The following is a 16062-nucleotide window of genomic DNA, read 5'->3' as shown; positions in this document are numbered from 1 at the left end:
TGCATTTTATGCAGTGGGCACTGGAAGTGCAAACGAAAGTTCTGTGGGGGACACTACATGTGAAATTTACCAACCCGTGTGTGATTGCCACTTTCAACACAATCAGGACACAGTCGTTCCCCTTTTACTGAAAACATATGGTGGGTACTTCGAGCAAACCCTAGGCCAAGTCATGGTGCCATTAAGGAGAGCAGACATTAAAAAGGGGAAAATGGTATCCAGGTGGCAGGAGGAATTCAGTAGGTGGGATGGGAAATATTTATTGTTAACAAGCTTTCATAAGGAGAACAGAAACAAGTTAGATGTGATTTGCAGGTCCATTGGCAGGCAGGATCTGCCTAGCAGACGGGAAACTTGGAGAGGATTCTCAGTACTGTACCTCACACTTGACCCGAGTCTGTCCCCCCCCCCCTTCCCTGGAACATGCTGAAGAAATATTATTGAGCTTTGCAAATTTATTTAAAATAATATCTGCCAATGGTCAGTAAGCACGACATTCCAGGCACCATGTTAATGGCTTTACTTACCATCTCTCGCGTCATTCTGACAAGGATCCTGTGGGATGGAAGATATTATCCCCATGTTATGGATGAGAAAATCGAAACTCCAACATTAAGTTGATCGAGGTTGCATAGCTAGGAAGTCCCAGAGCTGAGACTCAGTTCCAGGTCTCTCTGACTTCTAGGCCCTTGTTCTATGCTATTTGGAAGTTCAGCAAGAAAGGAAAGGCACTTGTAAATTTGACAACGGATCACAGCTTTTCCTGGGGAAGGGCTTGGCGCATGTCTACTGTAGCCAGCCAGATCTGCCTAAGCAGCCCTGGCAATGGGAGCACATGGGGCTCCTTCACAGGGAGGTTTTCAAGCAGTCCACATTGCTTCAGTCCCCAGTGGTGCAGTCAAGAAAAGGTAAGAAGAACGGAAGGGATGGCTTTGACACACCTGCAGAAAAGCATCACCAGCATCCCTTCCCTCCCAGCCTCAGGGGGGTAGAAGGACGGGATGGTCCCAGCTAGAGAGGGGAGGGGAGGGGAAGAAGCTGAAGACAGATTTCCATTTCTTCCAGTGTCACTTCCTTTCCCTTTGTCCCCTCTGAAGTCTACCACCCGCAGGGTTTTAGGGAATAGCCAACTGAGACTTCTGTCAGGGCCAGTAGAAAGGACCCTGTGCGAAGTGTCAGAAGATGGAACATCAAGGCCAGCTTTACCATCTATGAGGCATGAGCGACTGCGGGCAGGTCCCGTAACTGCAACATTTGCATCTGTACAGTAAACATCATCCTCCTTTCCCATTATGTGTTACTGGATCATTGTAAAGATTAAATGGGGAAATATGTGTCAAAGAATTTCAAAAGCCTAAAGCTCCACATAAGTATAGGGGATTATGAGAAACTTAAGAAAGGATGGTCACATAACTGACATTGTCCTTTAAAGATTTTATTTATTTACTTGAGAGACAGAGAGAGAGACAGGGTGGGGGGAAGGGGAAGAGGGAGAGAGAATCTCCAGCAGACTCCGCACTGAGCGCGGAGCCCACCGTGGGGCTTGATCTCATGACCCTGAGATCATGACCTGAGCCCAAATCAAGAGTTGAAGGCTTAACCCACTGAGCCACCCAGGTGCCCCTGACATTGTCCTTTATTAAAAAAATTTTTTTTTTATTTATTTGACAGAGAGAGAGAGAAAGAGCACATGCAGGGGGAGTGGCAGGCAGAGGGAGAGGGAGAAGCAGGCTCCCTGCTGAGCAAGGAGCCTACGCAGGGTTTGATCCCAGGACCTTGGGATCATGGTCTGAGCCGAAGGCAGATGCTTAACCCATTGAGCCACCCAGACACCCCTGACATTGTCCTTTAAATGAGAGGCAGCGGGGGCTGTCCTCCTCCCTTGGTGGGCAAGCTTCCTCGTCTTTAAAGCACATTTCCAGAGCAGAAGGAAGCCCAAGCAGCACATTTCTGATCTGAGAGCTAGTTTGAGATGTAAATGAACCCTGTCTCTCAAGACACAGCTTTGCATATATTTTGCATTCAAATTTATTTATCTAGAGACAAAATCGTGCATTCTTTACTTCTACTCACAGCATATGCAAGCAGATCAAATGAGGTGCTGATCCAGCAAAATGGCAAGTAGCCTTTTGCTTCCTTGAAATTGCTAATTTTACAAATGGCAGAGTGTTGAAACATGGCACGGAATATCTATTTTACTAGAATCTGGCAACACGGGCACATATGGTCTTGTCAAAAATGAATCAAACACAATTCCAGGATTATAATTAAGTAGTTGAAATTCCAAAAGGAATAACTTAACATGAACAAAGTCGGATTTAGATTGCTTTTTGCTGGCTTTCTCTCAGGCCCCTTCCTTGGTGAACTGTTGGCAACATAGCGACTTGCTCTGAGAAATGTTGAATTGTCAAACATCAAATGTTTTCACCCTGACTCTAAAGGTGTGTGATTTAACATCTATATTCCATGCTTTGGGGTACGATATGTCATAGAATGTAAGAAGACCAAGATAGAAGTCAAGCCAAATGTCCCTATGTAAATATTTAGGTTAAAGCGTTCTCCTACCAAATAGAAACTTCTGATCAATTCCCTAGCAGGCCTGCCGAGATAAAGAAGGAAGATGGGGCCATTATAGAAGGAAACTCTCTCTCCCCCCCACCTTTCTCTCTCTTCTCTCTCTCTCTCTCTCTCTCTCTTTCACACACACACACACACACACACACACACACACACACCGTTTCAATCTCAAACTCTCTCTGAATACTCAGTCTGAAGGCAGGGGCCATGTATGATTCTTGCCTATAAGACCAACATCTAGCATGGGGCATGTGGAAAGAGTTAAGTTGGAGATTTACAAGCTGTCTCCAGAGGACATTCCCAGGGATTCCCCTGGAGTTGTTGTGGACGTGATTTGGGGTCCTAATTGAGAAGTCAGTATCTATACCTTGAAAACAAATGTCAGCCCAAAGGTGGAAACAACCCAAATGTCCTTCAGCTGACGAATGGATAAACAACACAAGGTACATACCTCCACACAATGGCATATGATTCAGGGGTAAATAAAGAATGAAGGACTGATCCATGTTACAGCATGGATGAACCTAGAAGACATGCTACGGGAAAGAAGGCAGACACAAAAGACCACATATTCTATGATGCCATTTATACAAAATGCCTAGAATAGGCAAATTCATGGAGACAGAAAGCGGATCAGCGGTTGCCAGGTGATGGGGGAAGGAGGGAGAGTGGGAGATGATCAGCTAAAGAAGATACAATTTCCTTTTGGGGTGCCGAAAATGTTCTGAAATCGACTGTGGCGATGGTTGCGCACCTGGGTGAATACACCAAAAACACTGAGTTGTTCACCTTGAATGGGTGGACGGTGTGGTATATGGATGATATCATATCTCCGTAAAGCTGTTACCAACAAAAGTTTCTCTCCGATGGTTTTGGTGTGCACTCCCCATTCCGAAGTTGGACCAGAGTACTAGATCCCCGCCCCAGTTCGGATTCCTGACCCCGTTGCTAGATTGTAGGATCTCCTGGTTCTTCACGGCCCTGCTTGCTACTGCCCCAGCTTTAGCTCTGTTACCCAGAACAAAGAACACTCTGAAAGAGGGGAGACAAAGACTTTCAGCTTCAAGTGGTGTCTACATAGAACCACTGCTCCCACTTGGGTAGGCGCTCTCCTGTCAGGATGGGCCCCCAATTATTCCCAACCTCCTGTTTTCCTGGGGCCTTGCCAAGCCCCAATCAGGTCACTTCCTTGTGAGATCGAAGTAGCCTGGAGATTTTTCTTCCCCAAGAGTGCAGCGGTTCTATTAACGAACGCTTCTACAGAACATTATTTTATGATTCATACAGGAAATTGTAACTTCCATGAAAAAAAGGGGGGGGTAGATTTTTTAACCCTGGTTTAGCACGACAAACTTGAGAATCGAGCTGTGCACTGCACTTACTAGCTCCTTTTCCTGCTTACTTAAAGAAAGGAAAAGAAAGGCTTTCTTGCTGTTCAATCCCCAAGCTACTTCTGGTTTCTGACTTTAAAGGCAACCAGTCTAAAGGGGAGGAAATAGTATTTGGACACCTGAAAGAGCAAATATTCTTCTTATAAACTGGATGGTGATTTCTAACCATCACTGATGAAACCTTATCAATGAACACATATTTCTAGGAAAATTATATTACAGTTGGAATTACAAATGGGTTTCTAAAGGGCCATGCTGGAAAGCCAATATGCCCTTAATTCAGCTAAAAATATTTATTCAGTAAAGATTTACGGTGGTATCAAGTATTTAAAATGAAGGTGAAAATGAAAGCTTTGGTCAACAGAGACCATGATCTACTTAGAACATTTTTCCCGATTTCTTCCTTCTTGTGTCTCTGTGCCTTTCACAGAACTTCCATTAGCGCCATGTTGGGACAGAGCATCCCGAGGGTCACAACCTCTATGCTCTGTAGGAACCACTATGAGGAGGGCCCAGGGAAGAACAGGTCATTTCCAGTGGAACACAAGTGGTGGTTACTAATTACGGTGACTGTGTACTTTGGATCTGGATTCGCTGCACCTTTTTTAATAATAAGACACCAACTGCTTAAGAAATAAGGATGTTTTGGGCGCCTGGGTGGCTCAGTTGGTTAAGCGACTGCCTTCGGCTCAGGTCATGATCCTGGAGTCCCTGGATCGAGTCCCGCATCGGGCTCCCTGCTCAGCAAGGAGCCTGCTTCTCCCTCTGACCCTCCCCCCTCTCATGTGCTCTCTCTCTCTCTCATTCTCTCTCTCAAATAAATAAATAAAATCTTTAAAAAAAAAAAAGTGGAGTGAGGGACACCTGGGTGGCTCAGTCAGTGACGCATCTGCCTTCTGCTCTGCTGGGAGCCTGCTTCTCCCTCTCCCTCTGCCCTTTCCCCCTGCTCGTGCGCTCACTCTCTCTCTTTCGCTCTCTCTCTCTGACAAATAAATAAATAAATAAAAACAAATAAATAAAAAATAAATAAGGCACCTGGGTGGCTCAGTTGGTTAAGCGACTGCCTTCGGCTCAGGTCATGATCCTGGAGTCCTGGGATCGAGTCCCCCATCGGGCTCCCTGCTCAGCGGGGAGTCTGCTTCTCCCTCTGACCCTCCTCCCTCTCATGCTCTCTGTCTCTCATTCTCTCTCTCGCAAATAAATAAAATCTTTAAAAAGAAAATAGCAAAATGGGGGCACCTGGGTGGCTCAGTCGTTAAGCGTCTGCCTTCGGCTCAGGTCATGATCCTGGAGTCGCAGGATCGAGTCCCGCATCAGGCTCCCTGCTCGGCAGGGTGCCTGCTTCTCCCTCTGACCCTCCCCCCTCTCATGTGCTCTCTCTCTCATTCTCTCTGTCTCAAATAAATAAATAAAATCTTTAAAAAAAAAAAAGAAAGAAAGAAAGAAGGATGTTTTAATTAGTCCACTAAACAGATGTGAAAAGGAGCATTTTAAGAGGTGCAGTCTCTTTGAAAAACGGATCAAACTCTTGAATTCAACAGACCCGATATGTTTGTAAATAAACTTACGGTATGAGTCCTTAAAAAAAAAAAAGAACAAAAAACCCCCGTTTTTCCTAAGGTAGTTCCCTGAATAGATTACCAAAAGTACTTAGATAATGACAAGTGATAGTCACCATTCCATGTTTTTGGACTTGAACATATCCTAACATAAGATTTGCTTTGAAGAGGGTTTTAAAAAAATATTCAACCAAATTAAAAAATATCAGTATACATTATGAAGTTTGTTCGCAGCCACTCGTTCAAAGCCCTCAGGTACCCAAAGCAGTGGCATTTTTAGAGATATGTATCTATTTTCTTAATTCATTTGTGGCTGCAAAGAATGGTTCTGCAAACAGCATGAAAAAGAGCCAAATACTGACTCCAAGGATTACCCTATAATTAGTCTTATGACTAAAAAGAAAAGAATGCTTTGGAAGACTGAAAGGATGAATTGAATGAATGAATGAGAGAATGAGCAAACAGATGAATAAATATCATCCAGTCCTTCAGAAATCCTTCTGAGAACGTCATTTCAGCGGTGATGAGTGCTCTGACAGGGAAGAATCAGGTGCATATTTCAGCCGGGGCTTGCAAGTGACTAGGAGCTAGGACAAGCCAAGCTGGGGAGAGGGTCCGGGCAGAGGCAATTATGTGGCAAAGCGAATAAGGAAATATTAGAGAGAAAGACAGACAGGAAGCAGAGAGAGTGAAGAAGAGAATGATAAGGATTAGGGCGCAGCTGTGAGGATGGCAGGGCGGTAGGGAGGAGAAGCAGCAAGCCGAGGGCCGATGGGGGACAGCTGGTGACTCCTGAGAAAGTCTGAAGTCCTAAACCTTTGTAATCTGGAGAACTTGGTTAACCACAGTGACTCATTCCCCAGTTATGCCGCAAATCCAGGATTTTACTGGAAAAGCAAGCAGACTGGCCCAGGACATTCTCAACTCATGGTGCTGTTTCCACTTCGACATCTGACTGAGGTTCTAGATGACAGATAAACAAAACACGGTCCCTGACTTAAGAGTCATTTAGGACACGTTTTGTTTTGCAGCTGAAACCAGTATCTGTAGTTAAACTTTCCAAAGCGATGCCCATATGCCGGTCACTGTTCTAAGTGTTTGTATTAACTCACTGAATCCTCAGAACAACGCCGGGCGGTAGAAACCATTGTCATTTCCATCTTACAGACGAAGGACTGACTGAGGCACAGAGAGGTACGACGACCTCCCTCTGGTCACACAGCTCATAAGTTGTGCCACAGACCTTGGGCATAATCACTGGTCTGCATCTCTCGAAAGCATATAGATGCCTGGGGGGCAGTTCCAGGAATGGAGCCCAGGTCTTCTGGCTCCCAGTTCACTGTCCTTTCTCCTGTGCTAACCAGAACTCTGTGGTACCCCCTCAGTGGAGCATCGATGGACCAAATAACATTATAATCCCACAGTGACCACAAGTATGAAAACAAACTCTTCATTCTCCCTGTCTGGTTTTGAATGGTTGTACCTCTGGGAGGGGGTGAACCCCACCTACTCCACCCCCGGGGGGGTGGTGCTGGGCTGCCCAGAACGTTGCCCTCCAACGTGGCAGAAGGTGTCTCTACCCCTTCAGTTCAATTCCGCGCTCACGTCAGAAGCCATCCTCCAAGTGTCCGGCAGTGTTAACGTGGCCCTGTGTAAGTGATTTAAAGGTAAATGGGCTGCACGAGAGGGTGATGTGCTGAACAGGAGACCAAGGTATGAAAAACAATGCTACGGAGTGGATCTCAAGGGTGTTGAGTAAACCTGCTGTCAGGATTTCCAGAGAAGATTTGATTGGGAAGAAAAACACATCTTTGCTTCATCATTTCGAAGCAATTTCATGCTTCAATTCTCCATACTTCTGTCTTCTGAACACTTCCGAGGGCTACATTTGGGCCTCAGCATCAGCCTGAAGTCTTGTACGATGGAGTCGCCGTGCGAGGGCACTCTGCGCGTGATGTAGCGAGCCACATGGGAACGCTTGATTTTGGTACAACATTTAATCATTTTCTTCTGCCTCGATTAAGTTGAAAAGACTCAAATGCAGCTTAAAATTGAAAAGTGTAACTGAATGAGAAGGTTTATATCAGATATTGAAAGCCTAAGATGTTCCCTTTTCTGAACTGAGCCAGGGAGGAGGTCCGGGGGCGGGGGGTGAAAAGGACAGAAACCGCAGAACCTTCCCGAGGGGGGTGTCTGGTGCCGGGTGGGTGGCTGAGTCTATTATGTAAACATTTCAAATGCCATGTGGTCATTTCTTTAGGACCTTGTTTGATGGTCCATGTGGTTGTTTCTTCCACCATCCCACCAGCTTTGCTGAGATATAATTGACTTAAAACATTGCATGAGTCTAAGTTGTTCAACGTGATGATTTAATACACATATATAGTGAAATGATTAGTGTGATTAGGTTAGTTAACACATCTGTCACCTTGCATAATTACAGTGTGTGTGTGTGCGCGTGTGTGCGCGCGTGCATGTGTGTGGTAAAAACATTTAAGATCTCTCTTAGCAACTTTCCAGTTATACAATACGGTATTGAGAACTATAGACACCTTGCTATATACACATTATAGTCCCAGAACTCATTCATCCTCTAACTGGAAGTTTGTGCCCTTTGACCAGGATCTCGCCATTCCCCCCGCCAGCCCCTGGCAGCCATCATTCCCGTCTGTTTGTCCGTGAGTTTCGCTTTTTCTGATTCCACACATACATGAGATCATACAGTGTTTGTCTTTCTCTGTCTGACTTATCTCTGTGAGCAGAATGCCCTCAAGGTCTAACCATGTTGCCAACGGCGGGATTTTGTGGGATTGTTTCTTGGTGTGATGCCAGCCCGCGCAAATGTGGTTTCCTTCAGTGCTGGGCTTGGTGTCTGCTCTGGGCGTGGGGAAAGGGCTCTCTCGGTTCTCCCACCTGCACTGTGTCCTAGACTCTGCTTGGGTGCCTCACATAGATCGGGGCAGTGCTCCCAGCTCTGGATGCACATCGGAAGCACCCAAGAGCTTCTCAGAAGTGCTCAGACTCATGCCCCATCTCCTAAGATTCTGATTCATTTGGTCGAGGGTGGGGATGTGGGCATTTGTAATTTTAAAATCTCCCCAGGTGATTCAAAGGGGCAACCCATGTGGGGAAGCCCTGACTTAGAGGGTCTCATTGAATTTGGGGGGCATTTTCCTGCTCTGCTTCACCCACCCTTTTGCAATTTAGGGGGAGAATCCCATTATTTATTGTGATGAGAGTGAGAAGTGTGTCTGGTGGCCTCGGCGCTCAGAATACATGCGCCAAATCCCTTTGGAACCTTCGACCACTGGTTTGGATTGCCTCCATTTCGTGCTTCTTTTTCCAGCTAGTATTTCCAGCTTTGCCAAAGCCCATTTTTGGTAACCCCGCCTTCTGTACACCTTAAGAGAGATCGCTTGCCTTTGTAACTTCCCAGTGTGGAAAAAGTCTGCGGAGCAGGGGTTTTTAGGAGGCCCCAAGGAAAGAAGCCCTCATCTTCCTTCCATTCAAGGCTCCATTCCCGGGACCCTCTGCGACAATGCAGGCCTTCTTCTGCTCTCCCTGGCCAGCCTTCCTGGAGAGGATTTCTGAAGGCAGAGCTCGTGGGGCCTGAGGGGGGCTGCTCCTGGAGACCAGCAATTCCAGATTGAAATTCTCTGTCTTGGCGGCTCCCTGGGAATCCTCTCCAGAAGCCCAGGTGCGCACCTAGGTGAAAGAAAGCTATTGTGGAAGGATTGTGCTCTGCCAGAGACCCAAAAGCCCGGTCGGGGTGAGTAGGGGTGGAGACGAAGGGGAAAAGCATCTCCGGCTACTTCGGGTGGCCATGAATGACGTTAGCAAACAAGATCTGGGGCTTCGGAAGGAGCGAGCGCATGTCTGTGCAGGTTTCAGGTTCCTGACAAAGTGAACATTTCAAGAGATTTACCGACGTGCTCCCCGCCCTCCACAGACGTCTGTGTCATGATTGTGAGTTTGCAAAGCTCTACTGGCATTATTTCATTATCTCTGTGACCTAAAAAGCGAGATGGAACTCTTTTGGGGCACTTACTACATGCCAAGCAGTGGGATACATACATTCACCCATATGCTACTTTAGTAACTAATTTAATCCTCCCAGTACCCCATGAGGGACCTATGATTATCATTTTGTGGATTCAGAAACCAAGGCTCAGATCATTGACATGACTTGCCCAAGGTCACACAGATTGGACAAGAACCCAGGTCAGTGTAACATGTAATGGAAGTTGGTTCCTTCCTGGGAAACACAGAATAACTCTCTTGCCTCTTTAACGTCATCTGTCAAGACCCTCCTCCCCCATATCTTCTTTTTAAGATAAACACCTTCTGTTTCTTCAGATTATTTTTAATGAATGTTTCCTAGATTTGCCCTCTCCAGAGTCTCACCTTCTAGTCTCCCTTGGTTCCCTGAAATCTGGCTTCTTTTCCAACAACTCTAATGGAACTATCTTCCCCTAGGTCACTGATGGCCAGATTGTCAAACCTAACCCTAATCAACCCATATCCAGCCTGTCTTCATAGCATGTAGCACTAATGCTGACCACTCTCTATCTTCAGTTGGGCAATCTCATTCATTCCCATGGATGTATCATCTATATGATGACAACTCCCAAATCAACCTCTGCAGCTGTGACCTTTCTCTGAGCTTCAGACCCATCCATCCACCTACCTGCTGGACTTGTTAAATTTCAGATATCCCATAGGTTTCTCAAACTCCACGCACTCCAAAATGGAATCCGGCACCAACCACCACTCCACCCCGATTCTGCACTTCTCTCTATATTCCTTATCATGGTTTAATAGTGATATCGCCTTCCATATGCTCTACCAAGCCGGGAACTTAGGCACATCCTTCCCCTCACCCACTCATCTAAATCGATCCTTCAAGTTCTATGGATTCCACTTGTTCTCAAAGATGACCTCTCTTCTCTCTGTGCCAGTGACTCCTTTACTTGAGCATGTCTTAGAGTATTTCAAGAGCTTCATAATATGTCTCTCCGATTCTACTTTACTGCACAAGTCTGTTTTCATGCTGCTGACAGATCTTTCAAGGCCCTTTTTAAACTGTTGAACCCACATTTCCCAAAGTACATTCCATTGCACCCTGGTTTTATAGGATGCTCTGTGAAAAATGGGAGTGTGGTCAAGTAGCTTTGGAAAAGCTTATATACTATGCTCTTCTCCCCTTGGAGGTTCATATTGGATGTCCTGAGAAATCGTCCAGTTAAAATCCTGTTTAACTTTGTAGATTCAGCATCCCAAATGGATTTCATCGTGGAATCACCCTTCCTCCCCACGCTCACATTTTTCAGCGTAGGGCATGCCAACAACCACCTGCAGAACACCTCTGAAACCACAGTCTGTACGTTCTGCTCCTTGGCATGGCTTACAAGGCTCTTCTTCATTTGACCTTTGCTCACCTGTCCAGCCAACCCTCCCCTTAAACTCTCACAGCTCTCATCATTATTGAGAATACCTTCTTCCTCACACACCATTTTGTTTTTGTGCTTTTCTTTTGCCTAAAAAGCCCTTCTCCCCCCTCACCCCCACCTCTGTCTGCCTTCAATTCATCACTGAAGATCCAGCTGTCTTCTATGAAGAGTTCTCTGACCCTCTCCAAGGGAGAATTGGTCACTTCTCTTTTTTTACTTCTAATGTCTGTATACATCTTGAACGTTACATTTAGAGCAAATGAAATCATTCCATTGCTTTGTAGCTTTGCATGTTTCAAACCAGTCGAAATTATATAATATTTATATGTATTTATTATATTTATATAAGTTATATAATATATATAATATATAATATAATATTGAATAATCCAAACCAGTTGGATTATTTTCTATATCTTTTCATTTTAACACCATCCTTGTCTCCTGAAGGGAGCTTGGGCTGTCATTACTAACCCAACAGGAAAACAGTCCCATCCTTTCTCATTTTTGGAAAAACAGCATATGTGAGAAACCTTATAACAAGGTCTGGTCTAGAGCACATCTAAAGGCAGTGTCCTTGCTAATGAGTTCAGCTACATGACATGCCCCACTGTGTGTTGCCTCCCCTAGACAGTGAAGTGATGGGCTTGACTGTAGGTATAAAGTAGATAATAATGCCTTGGTGTAGAAATGAAACTCAAAGCCACCGGACCCCATGCTCCCGTGAGAGAAGTTCAAGGCCTACCTGCAGCTACTTAGCCTGGATCTCTCTCCAGTCGTCTTGGGCCTGGAGGCCTGGGAGTAGCAGCCCACCCCATGAAGACAACTCCTCAACAAAGAAAGGGAAATATCCATTATGGAGAGCTTTCTTTGTGTAGGCACGGTGCTGAGTCTTTACATGCATGATCTTACTGTGTCCTTACAAGGACTCGGTCACATAGGAACTCTTATTAGCTTCATGTTGCAGATGAGGACATGAAGGTTCAGCAAAGTGGAATGGCCTGTCGATGTCGGTTTTACAGCTTCAGGCCCTAATCCTGTCTGCAGCACATCCTTGCTGTGCTACCGTGGGCAAATCACTTACTCTAGCCAAGTCTCCAGTTTCTCACTTGCACAATAGGAAGAACACGTGTGCCTGCCTGGTGGAATGGTCATAAGATTTCAGTGATAGGATGTATGTGAAGTGCCTGGCATGTGGTAAGTACTCTATAAATGGTAGCTATTATGGGCTGACATCAGAGACATTATTTTCAGCCAAGATGAAGGGAAACAGGAGAGCAATTTTGTGTGAAAGGAGAGTTGGAGCCCAGAGATTATTTGGACTATGAAAAGGTCACACTTCTCAGCCAACCAAAGAGGGATCCCTTCCCCAAATGGCTGATGGTCACACTTCTCAAGGGGCATAAAGAGGCTCCATTTTCAAGGCAGTGGGGGAGAAGTCAGCCAGGCACAAGAGCCCTTGGTGGGAAAAGGGCCAGCCTTGTAGGGGCTGGAACAGATTGGTAGATCTCAGCCCCAGTGCAAATCAGGGATGGGCCGGGTGTGTACTTCGGGCAGCTGAACTGTGCATGTGCATGTTGGTTTGTAATGCCTTCCCTATATGGGTAGCTGCACCCACTCCTTTAAGAGCTACAGCTGACAAATATGGACGGGCCATCTGGGGAAGGGGTGCAGGTGCAAGTGGGTGGCCAAAGGGGAGCAGAACTATGATGTCAGCCCATAATAGCTACCATTTATAGAGTACTTACCACATGTAGTCAGTCTGCCTGGGTTGGCACTGTGACTCTGCCACTTGTTAGCTGTGTGACTTTGAGCTACCCACCACCTCTCTGAGGCTCAGTTCCCTCCCCCCTCTGTAGATTGGAGAAAGAGTACCTAGCTTATAGGGTTATTGGATGGAATAAAGGAATTTATCCACGTAAAGCACTCAGCGCAGACCAGGTACAAGGTAAGGGCTTAAGAAATTACAGTCACTGTCATCATCATTGGGTGTGCTGGATGTGGCGGGGGTGGGGGGAAGATGGCGGGTGGCGGGGGGGGGACCAGCATGGATGATCAGAGAGCTTGCGGAAACAATCCCAAATGAATCTTCTCTAAATCGACTTCTGCAAACATTGCATTTACCTCCATTAATTAAAAGAAGCTTTGCCTTTTTTCCTTTCAAGTTTATTTTGTGGCTCAGATCTTAATGAGCTTTTTGAAAGACTATAGAGGTTTTGATCCAATTAAAAACCATCCTCTAAGATACCAGTATCTGACAGTTCCACCGTACTCTTTCGGGCATTTTCCTTGAAATGATCGTAATGTGATATTTGTATCTCGTGAAAATTATGAGTTTTCACTAATTCTTAGGGGTTTAACTGTGAGGATGCAGCCTGCACATTTAATCTACTTTAGAGCAGCTTCATTTACTAGATGGTCCTCGTGGGTTTGGGGAAAGGATGTAAAGTATCATCAATGAGGTGTGAAGCAGGTTTTAAAGGATGGAGTCTCTTGTTTTTAGAATGGATTGAACTGCTGCAAAATCCCAGCCACTGCCCAGCTCCCCACAGTGCTGATCCTGACAGGAGCTCCAGCAGGCTTTTCCTACCCCCCCCCCCGCCCCTTCCCTGCAGGCACTTCTGTGCTCCTGTACCTCCCCCTGTGCTGTTGGGCCACGTGACAGCTGCTGAGTCCCCCACCCACGCAGCAGTTCTCGCTGCATTCATCTTTCGGCCCCAGGGTACTACCTTACCCTTATTTCTATGATTTTCTGAAAAGTGTTTTGACGCAGGTTCAGAAAAGAAAAGCGGTGCTGATGATCACTCCTTTATATGTTGATTTTACCCTCTCTTTGTAAAAGCGGGGAGGAAGGGGGGTACAGCTCAGCTCCTGGCCCTCCTCCCTCCAACCTATTGTGCAAACAAGAGGCAGATGTCTCCTGTCACTCTGCCACCCAGAAAATTAAGTGGTTCCCACCGATCAGCCTGGCCCTCACGCCAACCAACCCACTCCATCAGCCTCACCTTCCACATGTGGGAGACTGTATATATGTTCTTCCAGAAGCGTGAAATATTCTGATAGCTGTCAAGTGTCAAGAACGTTCTGGAGAGCAAGAAAAGGCCAACTCCAGCTTCCTTAAGACGACTTTTCAAAAAGATCAAGGACTTTAAATTCAGCTTTGCACACCACTCCCTAAGTCCTTGCAGGTTCTTAGAAGGTAAATACATTTATTGCTCAACCCAAGATTTGATATCCATTTCTTAAAAGATTTTATTTATTTATTTGAGAAAGAGTGAGCTTGAGAGAGAGCAGGAGCAGGGGGAGTGGCAGAGGGAAAGGGAGACGCAGGCTCCCTGCTGAGCAGGGAGCCTGACATGGCCGGGATCGCAACCTGAGCCAAAGGTAGATGCTCAACCGACTGAGCCACCCAGGTGCCCCTTGATATCCATTTTTATAGCTACTGTATTATGTTCGAGTTGACTTTATAATTCAGTGGAGTTGTATTTTGTATGTTGAATACATACATCACTGTATCCAGAGGCCATTCTTTAAAGAACTTGGAGAACAGTGTTCTATGTGACTTTGTTATAGAGACTACCTTACGATTTGGTTATGATCGCCTTTATATTACATGCATAGTCATATCTACAGTGTACTTAATGCTGAACCTCCAGTCAAGATGACAGCATTGCTTCCATGGGAAAATGCATGCCATGACAATGACATGGCTTCTAGCAATGAATGCCTCACACCAAAACTTGAGAAATGAGCCTAGCCCAGTGCTTGCTATATACAATAGGAGTTCACTACATGTCTGTCCAATGGGTGAATTGTCTACAATCTGCTCAGCCACAACTGAGTGGAAAATGAGAGATTGAGATTCTGTTCTCTCTACTTTATCATAATTGACAATTTTAGACAAGCCCCGTAACTACTGCTGTCCCCCTTTCCTTACTAAGAGCCATCTATCTCAGAAAGGGCTGAAGAAGAAAGGACACTAAACATTAGTCTAGAATGACATTCTTTTTTTTTTTTTTTAAGATTTTATTTATTTATTTGAGACAGAGAGAATGAGAGAGAGCACACGAGAGGGGAGGGTCAGAGGGAGAAGCAGACTCCCTGCCGAGCAGGGAGCCCGATGCGGGACTCGATCCAGGGACTCCAGGATCATGACCTGAGCCGAAGGCAGTCGCTTAACCAACTGAGCCACCCAGGCGCCCTAGAATGACATTCTTTAAAAGTGATATTTAAACTCCATTAGATAAAAAAGTAGGATAAAACCAAATCCATCATTTTAGATGAAATTTTCTTCTCTTGACTCAACCAGATAGATGGTGACATCTAATCAACATGCATTTGTCAAAGATGTTATCACAGGTACTCAGCCTTGTGCTAGACGCTGAATGACAATGTTCCTGCTCAGAGAGCTTCCAATCCAGTTGAGTAGACAACACTTCCACATGGGTGAATTGGGGTTTTTCAACCTTGGTGCTCTTGACATTCTGGGTGGGATAACTCAACAGGAGGATGTCCTGTGGACATGGTAGGATGTCCACATTGTAGGATGTTCAGCAGCATTCCTGGCCTCAACCCACTGGATGCCAGCAGCAGCCCCCTCCAGCTATAACAACCAAAAATATCCCTAGACATTGCCATTGCTCCATTTCCCTTGGGATGCAAAATCACCTCCCTTTGAAGACGGCTGGCTTTACGTGGTTTGTCATGCAAAGTAGTATGTGACTGCCAAACAAGAAAGTAAAAGAGAGGGCAGGGATTCGCTGGCAAGAAGGGGCTGGAGTGGTCAGAGACTTAAACTGGACCTGAGGAAAAGCTGGGTGAGATTTCAGTAAGCAGAGAGGTTATTGCAGGTGGAGCAAATGGCCCAAGCTGTCCACACACGGCATCGCACTTGATGGGTTTGTGGGAGGGCCTGGTGAGTACACTGCCTGACTGGGATGGGGGAGTAAAGCGGACTGTGGGAGATGAGGCTGATGAGGTGGGTTGGTTGGTTGAACGACAGGCTGATGGGGTGGATTGGTTGGTTGAACGACAGGCTGATGGGGTGGATTGGTTGGTTGAACGACAGGCTGATGGGTGGGAACC

At 45.9% G+C, this 16062-nt stretch overlaps 2 protein-coding genes across 2 annotated transcripts in view; both read left to right on the top strand.

Annotated features, from left to right (window-relative positions):
* Window positions 1–16062, top strand: part of HS6ST2 (heparan sulfate 6-O-sulfotransferase 2) — a 287081-nt gene that overhangs the window by 127388 nt on the left and 143631 nt on the right. The gene's annotated exons all lie outside the window — the stretch shown is intronic.
* LOC123849774 (cytochrome c oxidase subunit 7C, mitochondrial-like) lies at window positions 4415–4606 on the top strand. The gene has a single exon (XM_045882667.1). The coding sequence runs from the start codon at window positions 4415–4417 to the stop codon at window positions 4604–4606; it is 192 nt and encodes a 63-aa protein (XP_045738623.1).

Source organism: Mirounga angustirostris, unplaced genomic scaffold, assembly GCF_029215605.1.
Source record: "Mirounga angustirostris isolate CCGP_5_RB_7025 unplaced genomic scaffold, mMirAng1.0.hap1 SCAF_11, whole genome shotgun sequence".
Lineage (NCBI taxonomy): Eukaryota > Metazoa > Chordata > Mammalia > Carnivora > Phocidae > Mirounga > Mirounga angustirostris.
The sequence above is the reverse complement of the archived record's forward strand: the minus strand, read 5'-3'. Positions and strand labels throughout refer to the sequence as shown.

Bases quoted from the DNA above. Each gene is read 5' to 3' on its own strand.
- LOC123849774 (XM_045882667.1), top strand. From the start codon at position 4,415: ATGTTGGGACAGAGCATCCCGAGGGTCACAACCTCTATGCTCTGTAGG.